The 23,504-nt window shown below is 47.3% G+C and overlaps 1 protein-coding gene across 1 annotated transcript in view; it reads right to left on the bottom strand.

Annotated features, from left to right (window-relative positions):
- LOC139417432 (PDZ domain-containing protein 4-like) overlaps positions 1–23,244 on the bottom strand; it is a 66,761-nt gene extending 43,517 nt beyond the window's left edge. The window contains exon 1 of the mRNA XM_071166715.1: positions 23,185–23,244. Within this exon, the coding sequence (XP_071022816.1) occupies positions 23,185–23,244 (60 nt within the window). The remainder of the gene's footprint in view (positions 1–23,184) is intronic.
- Between the last annotated feature and the right edge of the window lie 260 nt (positions 23,245–23,504).

Below are 23,504 nucleotides of genomic sequence, written 5' to 3'. Positions count from 1 at the left end.
CTGAAATGACCCAACACTACACACGTCACCTAACACAGCGACTGAAATGACTCAACACTACACATGTCACCTAACACAGCTTCTGAAATGACTCAACACTACACACGTCACCTAACACGGCGTCTGAAATGACTCAACACTACACATGTCACCTAACACAGCGTCTGAAATGACTAAACAACTACACACGTCACCTAACACAGCGACTGAAATGACTCAACACTACACACGTTACCTAACACAGCGACTGAAATGACTCAACAACTACACACGTCACCTAACACAGCGTCTGAAATTACTCAACACTACACACGTCACCTAACACAGCGACTGAAATGACTCAACACTACACATGTCACCTAACACAGCGTCTGAAATGACTCAACACTACACATGTCACATAACACAGCGAATGAAATGACTCAACACTACACACATCACCTAACACAGCGACTGAAATGACCCAACACTACACATGTCACATAACACAGCGAATGAAATGACTCAACACTACACACATCACCTAACACAGCGACTGAAATGACTCAACACTACACACGTCACCTAACACAGCGTCTGAAATGACTCAACACTACACATGTCACATAACACAGCGAATGAAATGACTCAACACTACACACATCACCTAACACAGCGACTGAAATGACCCAACACTACACACGTCACCTAACACAGCGACTGAAATGACTCAACACTACACATGTCACCTAACACAGCTTCTGAAATGACTCAACACTACACACGTCACCTAACACGGCGTCTGAAATGACTCAACACTACACACGTCACCTAACACAGCGTCTGAAATTACTCAACACTACACACGTCACCTAACACAGCGACTGAAATGACTCAATACTACACATGTCACCTAACACAGCGTCTGAAATGACTCAACACTACACATGTCACATAACACAGCGAATGAAATGACTCAACACTACACACATCACCTAACACAGCGACTGAAATGACCCAACACTACACATGTCACATAACACAGCGAATGAAATGACTCAACACTACACACATCACCTAACACAGCGACTGAAATGACTCAACACTACACACGTCACCTAACACAGCGACTGAAATGACTCAACACTACACATGTCACCTAACACAGCGTCTAAAATGACTCAACACTACACATGTCATATAACACAGCGAATGAAATGACTCAACACTACACATGTCACCTAACACAGCGACTGAAATGACTCAACACTACACACGTCACCTAACACAGCGTCTGAAATGACTCAACACTACACACGTCACCTAACACAGCATCTGAAATGACTCAACACTACACACGTCACCTAACACAGCGTCTGAAATGACTCAACACTACACACGTCACCTAACACAGCGACTGAAATGACTCAACACTACACACGTCACCTAACACAGCGTCTGAAATGACTCAACACTACACACGTCACCTAACACAGCGTCTGAAATGACTCAACACTACACACGTCACCTAACACAGCGTCTGAAATGACTCAACAACTACACACGTCACCTAACACAGCGTCTGAAATGACTCAACACTACACACGTCACCTAACACACCGTCTGAAATGACTCAACAACTACACACGTCACCTAACACAGCGACTGAAATGACTCAACACTACACACGTCACCTAACACAGCGTCTGAAATGACTCAACACTACACACGTCACCTAACACAGCGACTGAAATGACTCAACTACACACGTCACCTAACACAGTGTCTGAAATGACTCAACAACTACACACGTCACCTAACACAGCGACTGAAATGACTCAACACTACACACGTCACCTAACACAGCGTCTGAAATGACTCAACACTACACACGTCACCTAACACAGCGACTGAAATGACTCAACACTTAACAAAGAGCTGCAATTAGTATCAGCATGGGTGGCAAGGAATAAGTTAGTCCTACATTTTTCTAAAACTAAAATCACTGTATTTATTATTTTTATTTAACCTTTCTTTAAAAGGGCAAAGTCAGTTAAGAACAAATTCTTATTTACAATAACAGCCTACCAAGAGGCAAAAGGAGGGGGCTGAGATTAAAAATATATTTTAAAAAATTAAATACAGGACAAAACACACATCACAACAAGAGAGACAACACTACATAAAGAGAGACCTAACTCAACAACATAGCAAGGCAGCAACACATGATAAAACAGCATGGTAGCATCACAACATGACAACAACATGGTAGCAACACATGGAAGCAGAACAATATGACAACAACATCGTAGTAACACAACGTGGTAGCAGCACAAAACATGGTACAAACATTATTGGGAAAAGTCAACAACACACAGGGCAAGAAGGTGGAGACAACAACACACAGGGAAAGAAGGTGGAGACAACAACACACAGGGCAAGAAGGTGGAGACAACAACACACAGGGCAAGAAGGTGGAGACAACAACACACAGGGCAAGAAGGTGGAGACAACGACACACAGGGCAAGAAGGTGGAGACAACAACACACAGGGCAAGAAGGTGGAGACAACGACACACAGAAGACAACGACACACAGGGCAAGAAGGTGGAGACAACGACACACAGGGCAAGAAGGTGGAGACAATAACACACAGGGCAAGAAGGTGGAGACAACGACACACAGGGCAAGAAGGTGGAGACAACGACACAAAGGGCAAGAAGGTGGAGACAACAATACATTATGCAAAGCAGCCACAACTGTCAGTAAGAGTGTCCATGATTGAGTCTTTGAATGCAGAGATGGAGATAAATCTGTCCAGTTTGAGTGTTTGTTGCAGCTCGTTCCAGTCGCTAGCTGCAGCGAACTGAAAAGACGAGCGACCCAGGGATGTGTGTGCTTTAGGGACCTTTAACAGAATGTGACTGGCAGAACGGGTGTTGTATGTGGAGGATGGGGCTGCAGTAGATATCTCAGATAGGGGGGGAGTGAGGCCTAAGAGGGTTTTATAAATAAGCGTCAACCAGTGGGTCTTGCGACGGGTATAAAGAGATGACCAGTTTACAGAGGAGTATAGAGTGCAGTGATGTGTCCTATAAGGAGCATTGGTGGCAAATCTGATGGCCGAATGGTAAAGAACATCTAGCCGCTCGAGAGCACCATTGTCTGCCGATCTATAAATTACTGCTCCATAATCTAGCATGGGTAGGATGGTCATCTGAATCAGGGTTAGTTTGGTAGCTGGGGTGAAAGAGGAGCAATTACAATAGAGAAAACCAAGTCTAGATTTAACTTTACCCTGCAGCTTTGATATGTGCTGAGAGAAGGGCAGTGTACCGTCTAGCCATACTCCCAAGTACTTGTATGAGGTGACTACCTAAAGCTCTAAACCCTCAGAGGTAGCAATAACACCTGCGGGGAGAGGGGAAGTGTTCTTACCAAACCACATGACCTTTGTTTCGGGGGTGTTCAGAACAAGGTTAAGGGTAGAGACAGCTTGTTGGACACTAAGAAAGCTTTGTTGTAGGGCATTTAACACAAAATCCGGGGAGGGGCCAGCTGAGTATAAGACTGTATCATCTGCATATAAACGGACGAGAGAGCCTCCTACTGCCTGAGCTATGTTGATGTCAATTGAGAAGAGCGTGGGGGCTAGGATTGAGCCTTGGGGTACTCCCTTGGTGACAGGCAGTGAATGAGACATATTTTCTGACTTTATACACTGCACTCTTTGGGGGAAGTAGTTAGCAAATCAGGCCAAAGACCCCTCAGTGACGCCAATACTCATTAGCCAGCCCACCAGAATGGAATGGTCTACCGTATCAAAAGCTTTAGCCAAGTCAATAAAAATAGCAGCACAACATTGCTTAGAATCAAGGGAAATGGTGACATCATTGAGGACCTTTAAGGTTGCAGTGACACATCCATAACCTGAGCGGAAACCAGATTGCATACCCGAGATAATACTATAGACATCAAGAAAGCCAGTCAGTTGATTATGGACAAGTTTTTCCAACACTTTTGATAAACAGGGCAAAATAGAAATAGGCCTATAACAGTTAGGATCAGCTTTATCTCCCCCTTTAAATACAGGATGAACCGTGGCTGCCTTCCAAGCAATGGGAACCTCCCCAGCGAAGAGAGACAGGTTAAAAAGGTCAGAGATAGGCTTGGTGATGATAGGGGCAGAAACCTTAAAGAAGAAAGAATATACAGGTTAAAAGGTCAGAGAATGGCTTGGTGATGATAGGGGCAGCAATCTTAAAGAAGAAAGGGTCTAAACCATCTGAGCAAGATGTTGTTTTGGGGTCAAGTTTCAGGAGTTCTTTTATCACCTCAGACTCAGTGACCACCTGCAAGGAGAAACTGTGTTGATGGCCAGGGAAAAAGAGGGAGAAGGATCAGGGATAGTCGCATTAGAAGGGGCGGGAGATTAGGAAATGTTGGATGGGCAAGGAGGCATGGCTGAGTCAAATAGGAATCCTGACTTAATGAAGTGGTGATTAAAGAGCTCAGCCATGTGCTCCTTGTCAGTAACAACCACATCATCAACATTAAGGGACATGGGCAGCTGTGAGGAGGAGGGTTTATTCTCCAGGTCTTTAACCGTTTTCCAGAACTTCTTGGGGTTAGACCCACAGAGAGAGAACTGAGCTTTAAAGTAACTAACGTTGGCCTAGATAGTCTGAGTGCACTTATTTCTCATTTGCCTGATCGAGAGCCAGTCAGCCTGAGTATGCGTGTGCCGAGCCTTTCGCCAAATGGTATCCTTGAGATGGAGTAACTGCAAGATCACGGTCGAACCAGGGGCTGAACCTGTTTTTAACTCTCATTTTCTTCATGGGGGTGTGTTTGTTAACAATACCACTGAAAATATCAAAATAGAAGGTCAAGTCATTCACTAAACCCTAAACCTCAACTAAATCTTGTAATGAATAATGTGATAATTGAGCGAGTTGAGGAGACTAAATTGCTTGGAGTATGCCTGAATTATAAACTTTCATGGTCAAAACGTATTGACAGCTAAAATGGAGAGAAGTCTGTCCATAATAAAGTGCTGCTTTGCCTTCTTAACAACACTATCAACAAGGCAGCCTCTAGTTTTGTTGCACCTGGACTACTGTTCAGTCATGTGGTCAGGTGCCATTAAGACATAGGAAAACTGCAATTGGCTCAGAACAGAGCAGCACGGCTGGCCCTTGGATGTACACACATCGCTAACATTAATAATATGCATTTCAGTCTCTCCTGGCTCAAAGACTTCATCACTACTTTTATTTATGAGACAAGACATGCCACCAGAGGTCTCTTCACAGTCCCCAAGTCCAGAACAGACTATGGGAGGCACACAGTACTACATAGAGCCATGACTACATGGAACTCTATTCCACAGTACTACACAGAGCCATGACTACATGGAACTCTATTCCACAGTACTACATAGAGCCATGACTACATGGAACTCTATTCCACAGTACTACACAGAGCCATGACTACATGGAACTTTATTCCACAGTACTACATAGAGCCATGACTACATGGAACTCTATTCCACAGTACTACATAGAGCCATGACTACATGGAACTCTATTCCACAGTACTACATAGAGCCATGACTACATGGAACTCTATTCCACAGTACTACATAGAGCCATGACTACATGGAACTCTATTCCACAGTACTACACAGAGCCATGACTACATGGAACTCTATTCCACAGTACTACATAGAGCCATGACTACATGGAACTCTATTCCACAGTACTACACAGAGCCATGACTACATGGAACTCTATTCCACAGTACTACATAGAGCCATGACTACATGGAACTCTATTCCACAGTACTACATAGAGCCATGACTACATGGAACTCTATTCCACATCAGGTAACTGATGCAGCAGTAGAATCATTTAGAAAACAGATAAAAATACACCTTATGGAACAGCGGGGACTGTGAAGAAACACAAACATTGGCACAGACACAAGTATACAAACCCACGATAACATACGTACTTTACACACACGTTCACATGGATTTTGTGTTGTAGATATGTGATAGTAGAATAGGGGTCTGATGACACACACTTAATATGTCGTGAAAACTGCTGTAAATGTATTGCAATGTTTTTAATAATGTTCCTTAATTTTGGTGGACCCCCAGGACGAGTAGCTGCTGCCTTTGCAGGAACTAATGCAGATCCATAATAAACCCCAGGAAGAGTAGCTGCTGCCTTGGCAGGAACTAATTAAGATCCATAATAAACACCAGGAAGAGTAGCTGCTGCCTTGGCAGGAACTAATGCAGATCCATAATAAACCCCAGGAAGAGTAGCTGCTGCCTTGACAGGAACTAATGCAGATCCATAATAAACCCCAGGAAGAGTAGCTGCTGCCTTGGCAGGAACTAATTAAGATCCATAATAAACACCAGGAAGAGTAGCTGCTGCCTTGGCAGGAACTAATGCAGATCCATAATAAACCCCAGGAAGAGTAGCTGCTGCCTTGGCAGGAACTAATGCAGATCCATAATAAACCCCAGGAAGAGTAGCTGCTGCCCTGGCAGGAACTAATGCAGATCCATAATAAACCCCAGGAAGAGTAGCTGCTGCCTTGGCAGGAACTAATGGAGATCCATAATAAACCCCAGGAATAGTAGCTGCTGCCTTGGCAGGAACTAATGCAGATCCATAATAAACCCCAGGAAGAGTAGCTGCTGCCTTGGCAGGAACTAATGCAGATCCATAATCAACCCCAGGAAGAGTAGCTGCTGCCTTGGCAGGAACTAATGCAGATCCATAATAAACCCCAGGAAGAGTAGCTGCTGCCTTGGCAGGATCTAATGGAGATCCATAATAAACCCCAGGAATAGTAGCTGCTGCCTTGGCAGGAACTAATGCAGATCCATAATAAACCCCAGGAAGAGTAGCTGCTGCCTTGGCAGGAACTAATGAAGATCCATAATAAACCCCAGGAAGAGTAGCTGCTGCCTTGACAGGAACTAATGCAGATCCATAATAAACCCCAGGAAGAGTAGCTGCTGCCTTGGCAGGAACTAATGCAGATCCATAATAAACCCCAGGAAGAGTAGCTGCTGCCCTGGCAGGAACTAATGCAGATCCATAATAAATACAAACACACATATGACACCAATATCGATGAATATTTGCAAATCAGCTGGAGGTAGATAACACACTTCATGAGAACCACATACCAGGTTTTAAATGGGGTTGTTAGAATTTTAATTTTCGGACTATTTTCTTTACCCACGAAGCTCATATTCTAGACCTTGGATTAAAACAAGACTATAATGTCATTAAAGTCACATTAGATTATTTTTTAAAATTGGTATTGGCAACATTTGAAGGTGCAACCATTTTTACTAAATGTATAATTTATCGCTCTCACATGCTAATTTCTGTCCATTATTGAGAACCAACAATGTGCTATCTTTTTGTAGCATTTCTGACAATGCTAACATATTTTTTTAAAGCGAAGCTCAAGGTTCTAACTCCGGTTCATCTGTAACAACACTGCAACAACCGGACAGTCGTAGGAGCCGATATTCACATCATGAGAAGGAATTCCCCTCGACCACATGGCTACCACAGAATTCTGTAGTGATACAGGACAATGACCCAACACACCTCCAGGCTTAGACCAAGGCGTAGAGTGATGGAGTGCTGCATCAAATGACCCGTTTTCCTCAATCAAATTGAGATGGTTTGGGATGATTCGGACCGCAGAGTGAAAGAAAAAAGCAGCCAACAAGTGCTCATCATAATGTGGGAACTCCTTCAAGTCTGTTGGAAAAGCATTCCAGGTGAAGCTGGTTGAGAGAATGCCAAGAATGTGCAAAGCTGTCCCCAAGGCAAAGGGTCTCTATTTGAAGAATCTCAAATATAATATATATTTTGATTTGTTACTACATTATTTCATATGTGTTTTTTCATAGTTTTGATGTCTTCACTATTATTCTACAAAGTACAAAATAGTAAAAAAAACCTTGAATGAGTAGGTGTGTCCAAACTTTCGACTGGTACTGTACATATCTACCTAAAATACTTTGTACCTCTGGACATTGATCTTGTACTAGTGCTCCCTGTAAAGTCTACGTCTGTTTGTAGATAAATGTGTCTGTTGTAAATCCAAATATGATTTGAATTGTGTCAGGATGGCAGTGTTGAGGATGGCAGTGTTGAGGATGGCAGTGTTGCTGTGGGGGTTACAGAAGCAGCCATCTGTGGGGAGGACTGAGGAGTAGCCCCAGGCTGCTAGGTGCAATAACACACACACACACACACACACACACACACACACACACACACACACACACACACACACACACACACACACACACACACACACACACACACACACACACACACACACACACACACACACACAGGGAAACGTCATACAGTGGGATCTGGAGTGTTATGATCCTAGCCCAGATCAATCACCACACACATTTCTATAATGAATGAGGCTGTAAAGGGGTCTGAAGGAGGGGGAGGAGGGGAAGGACAAGGGGGAGATGGGGGAGGAGGGGAAGGACAAGGGGGAGATGGGGGAGGAGGTGAAGGTAAAGAGCGGGGGAGATGGGGGAGGACGGGGGAGAGGGAGAGAGGGGGGAGGACAGGGGGAGATGGGGGAGGAGGATAAGGGAAAGAGCGGGGGAGATGTGGAGGACGGGGGAGAGGGAGAGAGGGGGTAGGACAGGGGGAGAGGGAAAGGGGGGAGGACGGGGTAGAGGGAGAGGGGGGAGGACAGGGGGAGATGGGGTAGGAGGATAAGGGAAAGAGCGGGGGAGATGTGGAGGACGGGGGAGAGGGAAAGGGGGGAGGACGGGGGAGAGGGAGAGAGGGGGTAGGACAGGGGGAGAGGGAAAGGGGGGAGGACGGGGTAGAGGGAGAGGGGGGAGGGCAGGGGAGAGAGGGGAGAGAGGGGTGGCAGGGGAGAGACGGGGGAGGTCATGGGGAGAGACGGGGGGGATGGTGGAGAGGGAGAGGGGGAGGATGAGGGACAGGGGGGAAGACAGGGGAGAGGGAGAGGGGGGAGGACAGGGGAGAGGGAGAGGGGGGAGGACAGGGGAGAGGGAGAGAGGGGGTAGGACAGGGGGAGAGGGAAAGGGGGGAGGACGGGGTAGAGGGAGAGGGGGGAGGACAGGGGGAGATGGGGGAGGAGGATAAGGGAAAGAGCGGGGGAGATGTGGAGGACGGGGGAGAGGGAGGGAGGGGGTAGGACAGGGGGAGAGGGAAAGGGGGGAGGACGGGGTAGAGGGAGAGGGGGGAGGGCAGGGGAGAGAGGGGAGAGAGGGGGGGCAGGGGAGAGACGGGGGAGGTCATGGGGAGAGACGGGGGGATGGTGGAGAGGGAGAGAGGGGGAGGATGAGGGAGAGGGGGGAGGACAGGGGAGAGGGAGAGGGGGGAGGACAGGGGAGAGGGAGAGGGGGGAGGACAGGGGAGAGGGAGAGAGGGGGTAGGACAGGGGGAGAGGGAAAGGGGGGAGGACGGGGTAGAGGGAGAGGGGGGAGGACAGGGGAGAGGGAGAGAGGGGGTAGGACAGGGGGAGAGGGAAAGGGGGGAGGACGGGGTAGAGGGAGAGGGGGGAGGACAGGGGGAGATGGGGGAGGAGGATAAGGGAAAGAGCGGGGGAGATGTGGAGGACGGGGGAGAGGGAGAGAGGGGGTAGGACAGGGGGAGAGGGAAAGGGGGGAGGACGGGGTAGAGGGAGAGGGGGGAGGGCAGGGGAGAGAGGGGAGAGAGGGGGGGCAGGGGAGAGACGGGGGAGGTCATGGGGAGAGACGGGGGGGATGGTGGAGAGGGAGAGAGGGGGAGGATGAGGGAGAGGGGGGAGGACAGGGGAGAGGGAGAGGGGGGAGGACAGGGGAGAGGGAGAGGGGGGAGGACAGGGGAGAGGGAGAGAGGGGGTAGGACAGGGGGAGAGGGAAAGGGGGGAGGACGGGGTAGAGGGAGAGGGGGGAGGACAGGGGAGAGGGAGAGGGGGAGGACAGGGGAGAGGGAGAGGGGGGAGGACAGGGGAGAGGGAGAGAGGGGGGAGGACAGGGGAGAGGGAGAGGGGGGAGGACAGGGGAGAGAGGGGGGACCGCATTTAAAGTGATCAACACAGAAGACTACCGCATTTAAAGTGATCAACACAGAAGACTACCGCATTTAAAGTGATCAACACAATAGACTACTGCATTGAACCATTAAGGTCAATGTCCACGCCCCTGCGGAAATCTTATTAGCATAATGAAAAAATCCCCATAAAGAAATATGTCAGTTTTAGCTGGAGATATCAGTTTTTACATTGGATGGGTATCAATACTGCACATCTGTCTATGTTACACTTCCTCATCTGTGGTGAAAGGTGACAGAGCTAGAGTGTGTCAGACCATGAGGCATCCTGAAAATCGGTCTTCGCAACAAAATCCTCAACACTGGGGCCTCTCGGGGGTGCGTGCTCAGTCCAAAGGAGGTGATTGTTGACTACAGGAAAAGGAGGACAGAGCACGACCCCATTCTCATTGATGGGGCTGTAGTGGAGCAGGTTGAGAGCTTCGAGTTCCTTGGTGTCCACATCACCGACAAACTAACATGGTCCAAGCATAACCAAGACATTGTGAAGAGGGAACGACAAAACCTATTCCACCTCAGGAGACTGAAAAGATTTGGCATGGGACCTCAGATCCTCAAAATATCCTCAACAGATTTTACAGCTGCACCATCGAGAGCCTCCTGACGGGTTGCACCACTGCTTGGTATGACAACTGCTCGGCCTCCGATCGCAAGGAACTACAGAGGGAAGTGAGAACAGCCCACTACATCACTGGGGCCAAGCTTCCTGCCATCCAGGACCTCTATACCAGGCTGTGTGAGAGGAAGGCCCTAAAAACTGTCAATGACACCAGCCACCCTTGACATAGACTGTTTTCTCTGCTACTGCACTGCAAGCGGTACCCGAGCGCCAAGTATAGGTCCAAGAGGCTCCTAGACAGCTTCAACCCCCAAAGCCATAAGACTCCTGAACAGCGAATCAAATGGCTGCCCAGACTACTATTTGCACCCCCCCCCCCCCCCCACCCCCCCTACACTGCTGCTACTAAAATCTATGCATAGCCACCTGCATATACATAATTACCTCGACACCGGTGCCCCCCGCACATTGACACATTGACTCTGTACCGTAATACCCTGTATATAGCCTCCACATTGACTCTGTACCGGTACCCCCTGTATATAGCCTCCACATTGACTCTGTACCGGTACCCCCTGTATATAGCCTCTACATTGACTCGGTACCAGTACCCCCTGTATATAGCCTCCACATTGACTCTGTACCGGTACCCCCTGTATATAGCCTCCACATTGACTCGGTACCAGTACCCCCTGTATATAGCCTCCACATTGACTCTGTACCGGTACCCCCTGTATATAGCCTCCACATTGACTCTGTACCGGTACCCCCTGTATATAGCCTCCACATTGACTCTGTACCGTAATACCCTGTATATAGCCTCCACATTGACTCTGTACCGGTACCCCCTGTATATAGCCTCCACATTGACTCTGTACCGGTACCCCCTGTATATAGCCTCCACATTGACTCTGTACCGGTACCCCCTGTATATAGCCTCCACATTGACTCTGTACCGGTACCCCCTGTATATAGCCTCCACATTGACTCTGTACCGGTACCCCCTGTATATAGCCTCCACATTGACTCTGTACCGGTACCCCCTGTATATAGCCTCACATTGACTCTGTACCGGTACCCCCTGTATATAGCCTCCACATTGACTCTGTACCGGTACCCCCTGTATATAGCCTCCACATTGACTCTGTGCCGGTACCCCCTGTATATAGCCTCCACATTGAATCTGTACCGGTACCCCCTGTATATAGCCTCCACATTGACTCTGTACCGGTACCCCCTGTATATAGCCTCCACATTGACTCTGTATCGGTACCCCCTGTATATAGCCTCCACATTGACTCTGTACCGGTACCCCCTGTATATAGCCTCCACATTGACTCTGTACCGTAATACCCTGTATATAGCCTCCACATTGACTCTGTACCGGTACCCCCTGTATATAGCCTCCACATTGACTCTGTACCGTACCCCCCTGTATATAGCCTCCACATTGACTCTGTACCGGTACCCCCTGTATATAGCCTCCACATTGACTCTGTACCGGTACCCCCTGTATATAGCCTCCACATTGACTCTGTACCGGTAACCCCTGTATATAGCCTCCACATTGACTCTGTACCGTAATACCCTGTATATAGCCTCCACATTGACTCTGTACCGGTACCCCCTGTATATATTCTCCACATTGACTCTGTACCGTAATACCCTGTATATAGCCTCCACATTGACTCTGTACCGGTACCCCCTGTATATAGCCTCCACATTGACTCTGTACCAGTACCCCCCTGTATATAGCCTCCACATTGACACGGTACCGTAATACCCTGTATATAGCCTCCACATTGACTCTGTACCGTAATACCCTGTATATAGCCTCCACATTGACTCTGTGCCGGTACCCCCTGTATATAGCCTCCACATTGACTCTGTACTGGTACCCCCTGTATATAGCCTCCACATTGACTCTGTACCGTAATACCCTGTATATAGCCTCCACATTGAATCTCTACCGGTACCCCCTGTATATAGCCTCCACATTGACTCTGTACCGGTAACCCCTGTATATAGCCTCCACATTGACTCTGTACCGTAATACCCTGTATATAGCCTCCACATTGACTCTGTACCGGTACCCCCTGTATATAGCCTCCACATTGACTCTGTACCGTAATACCCTGTATATAGCCTCCACATTGACTCTGTACCGGTACCCCCTGTATATAGCCTCCACATTGACTCTGTACCAGTACCCCCCTGTATATAGCCTCCACATTGACACGGTACCGTAATACCCTGTATATAGCCTCCACATTGACTCTGTACCGTAATACCCTGTATATAGCCTCCACATTGACTCTGTGCCGGTACCCCCTGTATATAGCCTCCACATTGACTCTGTACTGGTACCCCCTGTATATAGCCTCCACATTGACTCTGTACCGTAATACCCTGTATATAGCCTCCACATTGAATCTCTACCGGTACCCCCTGTATATAGCCTCCACATTGACTCTGTACCGGTAACCCCTGTATATAGCCTCCACATTGACTCTGTACCGTAATACCCTGTATATAGCCTCCACATTGACTCTGTACCGGTACCCCCTGTATATATTCTCCACATTGACTCTGTACCGTAATACCCTGTATATAGCCTCCACATTGACTCTGTACCGGTACCCCCTGTATATAGCCTCCACATTGACTCTGTACCAGTACCCCCCTGTATATAGCCTCCACATTGACACGGTACCGTAATACCCTGTATATAGCCTCCACATTGACTCTGTACCGTAATACCCTGTATATAGCCTCCACATTGACTCTGTGCCGGTACCCCCTGTATATAGCCTCCACATTGACTCTGTACTGGTACCCCCTGTATATAGCCTCCACATTGACTCTGTACCGTAATACCCTGTATATAGCCTCCACATTGAATCTCTACCGGTACCCCCTGTATATAGCCTCCACATTGACTCTGTACCGTAACACCCTGTATATAGCCTCCACATTGACTCTGTACCGTAATACCCTGTATATAGCCTCCACATTGACTCTGTACCGTAACACCCTGTATATAGCCTCCACATTGACTCTGTACCGTAATACCCTGTATATAGCCTCCACATTGACTCTGTACCGTAACACCCTGTATATAGCCTCCACATTGACTCTGTACCGTAACACCCTGTATATAGCCTCCACATTGACTCTGTACCGTAACACCCTGTATATAGCCTCCACATTGACTCTGTACCGTAACACCCTGTATATAGCCTCCACATTGACTCTGTACCGTAACACCCTGTATATAGCCTCCACATTGACTCTGTACCGTAATACCCTGTATATAGCCTCCACATTGACTCTGTACCGGTACCCCCTGTATATAGTCTCCACATTGACTCTGTACCGTAACACCCTGTATATAGCCTCCACATTGACTCTGTACCGGTACCCCCTGTATATAGCCTCCACATTGACTCTGTACCGGTACCCCCTGTATATAGCCTCACATTGACTCTGTACCGGTACCCCCTGTATATAGCCTCCACATTGACTCTGTACCGGTACCCCCTGTATATAGCCTCCACATTGACTCTGTACCGGTACCCCCTGTATATAGCCTCCACATTGAATCTGTACCGGTACCCCCTGTATATAGCCTCCACATTGACTCTGTACCGGTACCCCCTGTATATAGCCTCCACATTGACTCTGTACCGGTACCCCCTGTATATAGCCTCCACATTGACTCTGTACCGGTACCCCCTGTATATAGCCTCCACATTGACTCTGTAACGTAATACCCTGTATATAGCCTCCACATTGACTCTGTACCGGTACCCCCTGTATATAGCCTCCACATTGACTCTGTACCAGTACCCCCCTGTATATAGCCTCCACATTGAATCTGTACCGGTACCCCCTGTATATAGCCTCCACATTGACTCTGTACCGGTACCCCCTATATAGCCTCCACATTGACTCTGTACCGGTACCCCCTGTATATAGCCTCCACATTGACTCTGTACCGGTACCCCCTGTATATAGCCTCCACATTGACTCTGTACCGTAATACCCTGTATATAGCCTCCACATTGACTCTGTAACGGTACCCCCTGTATATAGTCTCCACATTGACTCTGTGCCGTAATACCCTGTATATAGCCTCCACATTGACTCTGTACCGGTACCCCCTGTATATAGCCTCCACATTGACTCTGTACCGGTACCCCCTGTATATAGCCTCCACATTGACTCTGTACCGGTACCCCCTGTATATAGCCTCCACATTGACTCTGTACCGGTACCCCCTGTATATAGCCTCTACATTGACTCGGTACCAGTACCCCCTGTATATAGCCTCCACATTGACTCTGTACCGGTACCCCCTGTATATAGCCTCCACATTGACTCGGTACCAGTACCCCCTGTATATAGCCTCCACATTGACTCTGTACCGGTACCCCCTGTATATAGCCTCCACATTGACTCTGTACCGGTACCCCCTGTATATAGCCTCCACATTGACTCTGTACCGTAATACCCTGTATATAGCCTCCACATTGACTCTGTACCGGTACCCCTTGTATATAGCCTCCACATTGACTCTGTACCGTAATACCCTGTATATAGCCTCCACATTGACTCTGTACCGTAACACCCTGTATATAGCCTCCACATTGACTCTGTACCGTAATACCCTGTATATAGCCTCCACATTGACTCTGTACCGTAACACCCTGTATATAGCCTCCACATTGACTCTGTACCGTAACACCCTGTATATAGCCTCCACATTGACTCTGTACCGTAACACCCTGTATATAGCCTCCACATTGACTCTGTACCGTAACACCCTGTATATAGCCTCCACATTGACTCTGTACCGTAACACCCTGTATATAGCCTCCACATTGACTCTGTACCGTAATACCCTGTATATAGCCTCCACATTGACTCTGTACCGGTACCCCCTGTATATAGTCTCCACATTGACTCTGTACCGTAACACCCTGTATATAGCCTCCACATTGACTCTGTACCGGTACCCCCTGTATATAGCCTCCACATTGACTCTGTACCGGTACCCCCTGTATATAGCCTCACATTGACTCTGTACCGGTACCCCCTGTATATAGCCTCCACATTGACTCTGTACCGGTACCCCCTGTATATAGCCTCCACATTGACTCTGTGCCGGTACCCCCTGTATATAGCCTCCACATTGAATCTGTACCGGTACCCCCTGTATATAGCCTCCACATTGACTCTGTACCGGTACCCCCTGTATATAGCCTCCACATTGACTCTGTACCGGTACCCCCTGTATATAGCCTCCACATTGACTCTGTACCGGTACCCCCTGTATATAGCCTCCACATTGACTCTGTAACGTAATACCCTGTATATAGCCTCCACATTGACTCTGTACCGGTACCCCCTGTATATAGCCTCCACATTGACTCGGTACCAGTACCCCCTGTATATAGCCTCCACATTGACTCTGTACCGGTACCCCCTGTATATAGCCTCCACATTGACTCTGTACCGGTACCCCCTGTATATAGCCTCCACATTGACTCTGTACCGTAATACCCTGTATATAGCCTCCACATTGACTCTGTACCGGTACCCCCTGTATATAGCCTCCACATTGACTCTGTACCGTAATACCCTGTATATAGCCTCCACATTGACTCTGTACCGTAACACCCTGTATATAGCCTCCACATTGACTCTGTACCGTAATACGCTGTATATAGCCTCCACATTGACTCTGTACCGTAACACCCTGTATATAGCCTCCACATTGACTCTGTACCGTAACACCCTGTATATAGCCTCCACATTGACTCTGTACCGTAACACCCTGTATATAGCCTCCACATTGACTCTGTACCGTAACACCCTGTATATAGCCTCCACATTGACTCTGTACCGTAACACCCTGTATATAGCCTCCACATTGACTCTGTACCGTAATACCCTGTATATAGCCTCCACATTGACTCTGTACCGGTACCCCCTGTATATAGTCTCCACATTGACTCTGTACCGTAACACCCTGTATATAGCCTCCACATTGACTCTGTACCGGTACCCCCTGTATATAGCCTCCACATTGACTCTGTACCGGTACCCCCTGTATATAGCCTCACATTGACTCTGTACCGGTACCCCCTGTATATAGCCTCCACATTGACTCTGTACCGGTACCCCCTGTATATAGCCTCCACATTGACTCTGTGCCGGTACCCCCTGTATATAGCCTCCACATTGAATCTGTACCGGTACCCCCTGTATATAGCCTCCACATTGACTCTGTACCGGTACCCCCTGTATATAGCCTCCACATTGACTCTGTACCGGTACCCCCTGTATATAGCCTCCACATTGACTCTGTACCGGTACCCCCTGTATATAGCCTCCACATTGACTCTGTAACGTAATACCCTGTATATAGCCTCCACATTGACTCTGTACCGGTACCCCCTGTATATAGCCTCCACATTGACTCTGTACCAGTACCCCCCTGTATATAGCCTCCACATTGAATCTGTACCGGTACCCCCTGTATATAGCCTCCACATTGACTCTGTACCGGTACCCCCTGTATATAGCCTCCACATTGACTCTGTACCGGTACCCCCTGTATATAGCCTCCACATTGACTCTGTACCGGTACCCCCTGTATATAGCCTCCACATTGACTCTGTACCGTAATACCCTGTATATAGCCTCCACATTGACTCTGTAACGGTACCCCCTGTATATAGTCTCCACATTGACTCTGTGCCGTAATACCCTGTATATAGCCTCCACATTGACTCTGTACCGGTACCCCCTGTATATAGCCTCCACATGGACTCTGTACCGGTACCCCCTGTATATAGCCTCCACATTGACTCTGTACCGGTACCCCCTGTATATAGCCTCCACATTGACTCTGTACCGGTACCCCCTGTATATAGCCTCTACATTGACTCGGTACCAGTACCCCCTGTATATAGCCTCCACATTGACTCTGTACCGGTACCCCCTGTATATAGCCTCCACATTGACTCGGTACCAGTACCCCCTGTATATAGCCTCCACATTGACTCTGTACCGGTACCCCCTGTATATAGCCTCCACATTGACTCTGTACCGGTACCCCCTGTATATAGCCTCCACATTGACTCTGTACCGTAATACCCTGTATATAGCCTCCACATTGACTCTGTACCGGTACCCCCTGTATATAGCCTCCACATTGACTCTGTACCGGTACCCCCTGTATATAGCCTCCACCTTGACTCTGTACCGGTACCCCCTGTATATAGCCTCCACATTGACTCTGTACCGGTACCCCCTGTATATAGCCTCCACATTGACTCTGTACCGGTACCCCCTGTATATAGCCTCCACATTGACTCTGTACCGGTACCCCCTGTATATAGCCTCACATTGACTCTGTACCGGTACCCCCTGTATATAGCCTCCACATTGACTCTGTACCGGTACCCCCTGTATATAGCCTCCACATTGACTCTGTGCCGGTACCCCCTGTATATAGCCTCCACATTGAATCTGTACCGGTACCCCCTGTATATAGCCTCCACATTGACTCTGTAACGGTACCCCCTGTATATAGCCTCCACATTGACTCTGTACCGGTACCCCCTGTATATAGCCTCCACATTGACTCTGTACCGGTACCCCCTGTATATAGCCTCCACATTGACTCTGTACCGTAATACCCTGTATATAGCCTCCACATTGACTCTGTACCGGTACCCCCTGTATATAGCCTCCACATTGACTCTGTACCAGTACCCCCCTGTATATAGCCTCCACATTGAATCTGTACCGGTACCCCCTGTATATAGCCTCCACATTGACTCTGTACCGGTACCCCCTGTATATAGCCTCCACATTGACTCTGTACCGGTACCCCCTGTATATAGCCTCCACATTGACTCTGTACCGGTAACCCCTGTATATAGCCTCCACATTGACTCTGTACCGTAATACCCTTTATATAGCCTCCACATTGACTCTGTACCGGTACCCCCTGTATATATTCTCCACATTGACTCTGTACCGTAATACCCTGTATATAGCCTCCACATTGACTCTGTACCGGTACCCCCTGTATATAGCCTCCACATTGACTCTGTACCAGTACCCCCCTGTATATAGCCTCCACATTGACACGGTACCGTAATACCCTGTATATAGCCTCCACATTGACTCTGTACCGTAATACCCTGTATATAGCCTCCACATTGACTCTGTGCCGGTACCCCCTGTATATAGCCTCCACATTGACTCTGTACTGGTACCCCCTGTATATAGCCTCCACATTGACTCTGTACCGTAATACCCTGTATATAGCCTCCACATTGAATCTCTACCGGTACCCCCTGTATATAGCCTCCACATTGACTCTGTACCGTAACACCCTGTATATAGCCTCCACATTGACTCTGTACCGTAATACCCTGTATATAGCCTCCACATTGACTCTGTACCGTAACACCCTGTATATAGCCTCCACATTGACTCTGTACCGTAATACCCTGTATATAGCCTCCACATTGACACTGTACCGTAACACCCTGTGTATAGCCTCCACATTGACTCTGTACCGTAACACCCTGTATATAGCCTCCACATTGACTCTGTACCGTAACACCCTGTATATAGCCTCCACATTGACTCTGTACCATAACACCCTGTATATAGCCTCCACATTGACTCTGTACCGTAACACCCTGTATATAGCCTCCACATTGACTCTGTACCGTAATACCCTGTATATAGCCTCCACATTGACTCTGTACCGGTACCCCCTGTATATAGTCTCCACATTGACTCTGTACCGTAACACCCTGTATATAGCCTCCACATTGACTCTGTACCGTAATACCCTGTATATAGCCTCCACATTGACTCTGTACCGTAATACCCTGTATATAGCCTCCACATTGACTCTGTACCGGTACCCCCTGTATATAGCCTCCACATTGACTCTGTACCGGTACCACCTGTATATAGCCTCCACATTGACTCTGTACCGTAATACCCTGTATATAGCCTCCACATTGACTCTGTACCGTAATACCCTGTATATAGCCTCCACATTGACTCTGTGCCGGTACCCCCTGTATATAGCCTCCACATTGACTCTGTACCGTAACACCCTGTATATAGCCTCCACATTGACTCTGTACCGTAATACCCTGTATATAGCCTCCACATTGACTCTGTACCGTAACACCCTGTATATTACCTCCACATTGACTCTGTACCGTAATACCCTGTATATAGCCTCCACATTGACTCTGTACCGTAACACCCTGTATATAGCCTCCACATTGACTCTGTACCGTAACACCCTGTATATAGCCTCCACATTGACTCTGTACCGTAACACCCTGTATATAGCCTCCACATTGACTCTGTACCGTAACACACTGTATATAGCCTCCACATTGACTCTGTACCGTAACACCCTGTATATAGCCTCCACATTGACTCTGTACCGTAATACCCTGTATATAGCCTCCACATTGACTCTGTACCGGTACCCCCTGTATATAGTCTCCACATTGACTCTGTACCGTAACACCCTGTATATAGCCTCCACATTGACTCTGTACCGTAATACCCTGTATATAGCCTCCACATTGACTCTGTACCGTAATACCCTGTATATAGCCTCCACATTGACTCTGTACCGGTACCCCCTGTATATAGCCTCCACATTGACTCTGTACCGGTACCACCTGTATATAGCCTCCACATTGACTCTGTACCGTAATACCCTGTATATAGCCTCCACATTGACTCTGTACCGTAATAACCTGTATATAATCTCCACATTGACTCTGTACCGTAATACCCTGTATATAGCCTCCACATTGACTCTGTACCGTAATACCCTGTATATAATCTCCACATTGACTCTGTACCGTAATACCCTGTATATAATCTCCACATTGACTCTGTACCGTAATACCCTGTATGTAATCTCCACATTGACTCTGTACCGTAATACCCTGTATATAGCCTCCACATTGACTCGGTACCGTAATACCCTCTATATAGCCTCCACATTGACTCGGTACCGTAATACCCTGTAAATAGCCTCCACATTGACTCTGTACCGTAACACCCTGTATATAGCCTCCACATTGACTCTGTACCGTAATACCCTGTATATAGCCTCCACATTGACTCTGTACCGGTACCCCCTGTATATAGTCTCCACATTGACTCTGTACCGTAACACCCTGTATATAGTCTCCACATTGACTCTGTACCGTAATACCCTGTATATAGCCTCCACATTGACTCTGTACCGTAACACCCTGTTTATAGCCTCCACATTGACTCTGTACCGTAACACCCTGTATATAGCCTCCACATTGACTCTGTACCGTAATACCCTGTATATAGCCTCCACATTGACTCTGTACCGGTACCCCCTGTATATAGTCTCCACATTGACTCTGTACCGTAACACCCTGTATATAGCCTCCACATTGACTCTGTACCGTAATACCCTGTATATAGCCTCCACATTGACTCTGTACCGTAATACCCTGTATATAGCCTCCACATTGACTCTTTACCGTAACACCCTGTATATAGCCTCCACATTGACTCTGTACCGTAATACCCTGTATATAGCCTCCACATTGACTCTGTACCGTAATACCCTGTATATAGCCTCCACATTGACTCTGTACCGGTACCCCCTGTATATAGCCTCCACATTGACTCTGTACCGGTACCACCTGTATATAGCCTCCACATTGACTCTGTACCGTAATACCCTGTATATAGCCTCCACATTGACTCTGTACCGTAATACCCTGTATATAATCTCCACATTGACTCTGTACCGTAATACCCTGTATATAGCCTCCACATTGACTCTGTACCGTAATACCCTGTATATAATCTCCACATTGACTCTGTACCGTAATACCCTGTATATAATCTCCACATTGACTCTGTACCGTAATACCCTGTATATAGCCTCCACATTGACTCGGTACCGTAATACCCTGTATATAGCCTCCACATTGACTCGGTACCGTAATACCCTGTATATAGCCACATTGACTCTGTACCGTAATACCCTGTATATAGCCTCCACATTGACTCTGTACCGTAATACCCTGTATATAGCCTCCACATTGACTCTGTACCGTAATACCCTGTATATAGCCTCCACATTGACTCTGTACCGTAATACCCTGTATATAGCCTCCACATTGACTCTGTACCGTAATACCCTGTATATAGCCTCCACATTGACTCTGTACCGTAACACCCTGTATATAGCCTCCACATTGACTCTGTACCGTAATACCCTGTATATAGCCTCCACATTGACTCTGTACCGTAATACCCTGTATATAGCCTCCACATTGACTCTGTACCGTAATACCCTGTATATAGCCTCCACATTGACTCTGTACCGTAATACCCTGTATATAGGCTCCACTAGTGTTATTTACGGCTCTTGAATTATATGTATTATTTGTATTCCTTATCTTACTTTTCTTAAAACTGCATTGTTGGTTAAGGGCTTGTAAGTAAGCATTTCACTGTAAGGTGTTGTTGTTGTTGTTGTTGTTGTTGTTGTTGTATTCGGCGCATGTGATAAATAGGGAAAGGGGAAAAGTGACTATGCTTAGATAATAAGCATCATGTTAAACTTATTACACACAGAATAGGTCCATGCTACTTATTATGTGACTTGTTAATTAATGAAATGTTTTACTCCTGAACTTGATTGGGCTTGCCATGACAAAGGGGTTGAATACCTATTGCCTCGAAACATTTCAGCTTTTCAATTTTAATGAATTTGTTTAAAAAATATATATATATTTTTTAAAATCTAAAGCATAATTCCACTTTGGCATTATGAGGTGAGACCAAATCTCAATTAATTGCATTTTAAATTCAGTCTGTAACACAAACAAAATGGGGTAAAGTGTGAATACCTTCTGCCATTGAAATGAAAAAGTAATTGACTACATAATAACCTTAACCAGAGGAGAGCAGTAGTTTCAGCTCTGTGAACTAGCAACCTTAATCAATAGTCTAATTAGCTGCTCTGCATAATGGATGAGCAGGGCCTACTGTGATACAACGTGGGGTTTTCGTGGTGCTATTCATAAATATTGACAGTTAACATGTCTCTGAAAATGGTTCTTGACACCCTTTGTAAAAAAAAAATCATATCCCATTAAAATGGACTACGATCTGAAAAATCATCAATCAAATGCCTCTCCCTGGAAACATTGATCTGAGTTGCCCCAATGTGGCTGTGTAGAAGATGAATTAAAGTCCCAAAATAATAACTGGCTGAAGCAGGCAGATATACAGTACATCACACGCTTGTAGAGAAAGAGATAGATATGAAGGGGTCATGAACCTTTGGAGAGCAGGGTTTGGGGTCAGAACCAGTTAACTGAATTGACCCCAACCCTGGTGGGGTGAGGTGAGCAGAAGGGGGGCAGTAGAGGTTCTCACCTGGAACATAACTTTGTACTGTTGCTCCGGCCGGTTCACCACACACATGTTACACCCCATCCTGACTTTGGTCCCGACTCCGGTTCTGGATCTGGTTCTGACTCTGGTCCTGGATCTGGTTCTGACTCTGGTCCTGGATCTGGTCCTGACTCTGGTTCTGGATCTGGTTCTGACTCTAGTCCTGGATCCGGTTCTGACTCCAGTTCTGGATCTGGTCCTGGATCTGGTCCTGACTCCGGTTCTGGATCTGGTCCTGGATATGGTCCTGGATCTGGTCCTGACTCTGGATCTGGTCCTGACTCTGGTCCCGACTCCGGTCC

Source organism: Oncorhynchus clarkii, chromosome 9 (assembly GCF_045791955.1).
Source record: "Oncorhynchus clarkii lewisi isolate Uvic-CL-2024 chromosome 9, UVic_Ocla_1.0, whole genome shotgun sequence".
In the NCBI taxonomy this organism is placed as follows: Eukaryota; Metazoa; Chordata; class Actinopteri; order Salmoniformes; family Salmonidae; genus Oncorhynchus; species Oncorhynchus clarkii.
This window is presented reverse-complemented; position numbering and strand designations above follow the sequence as displayed.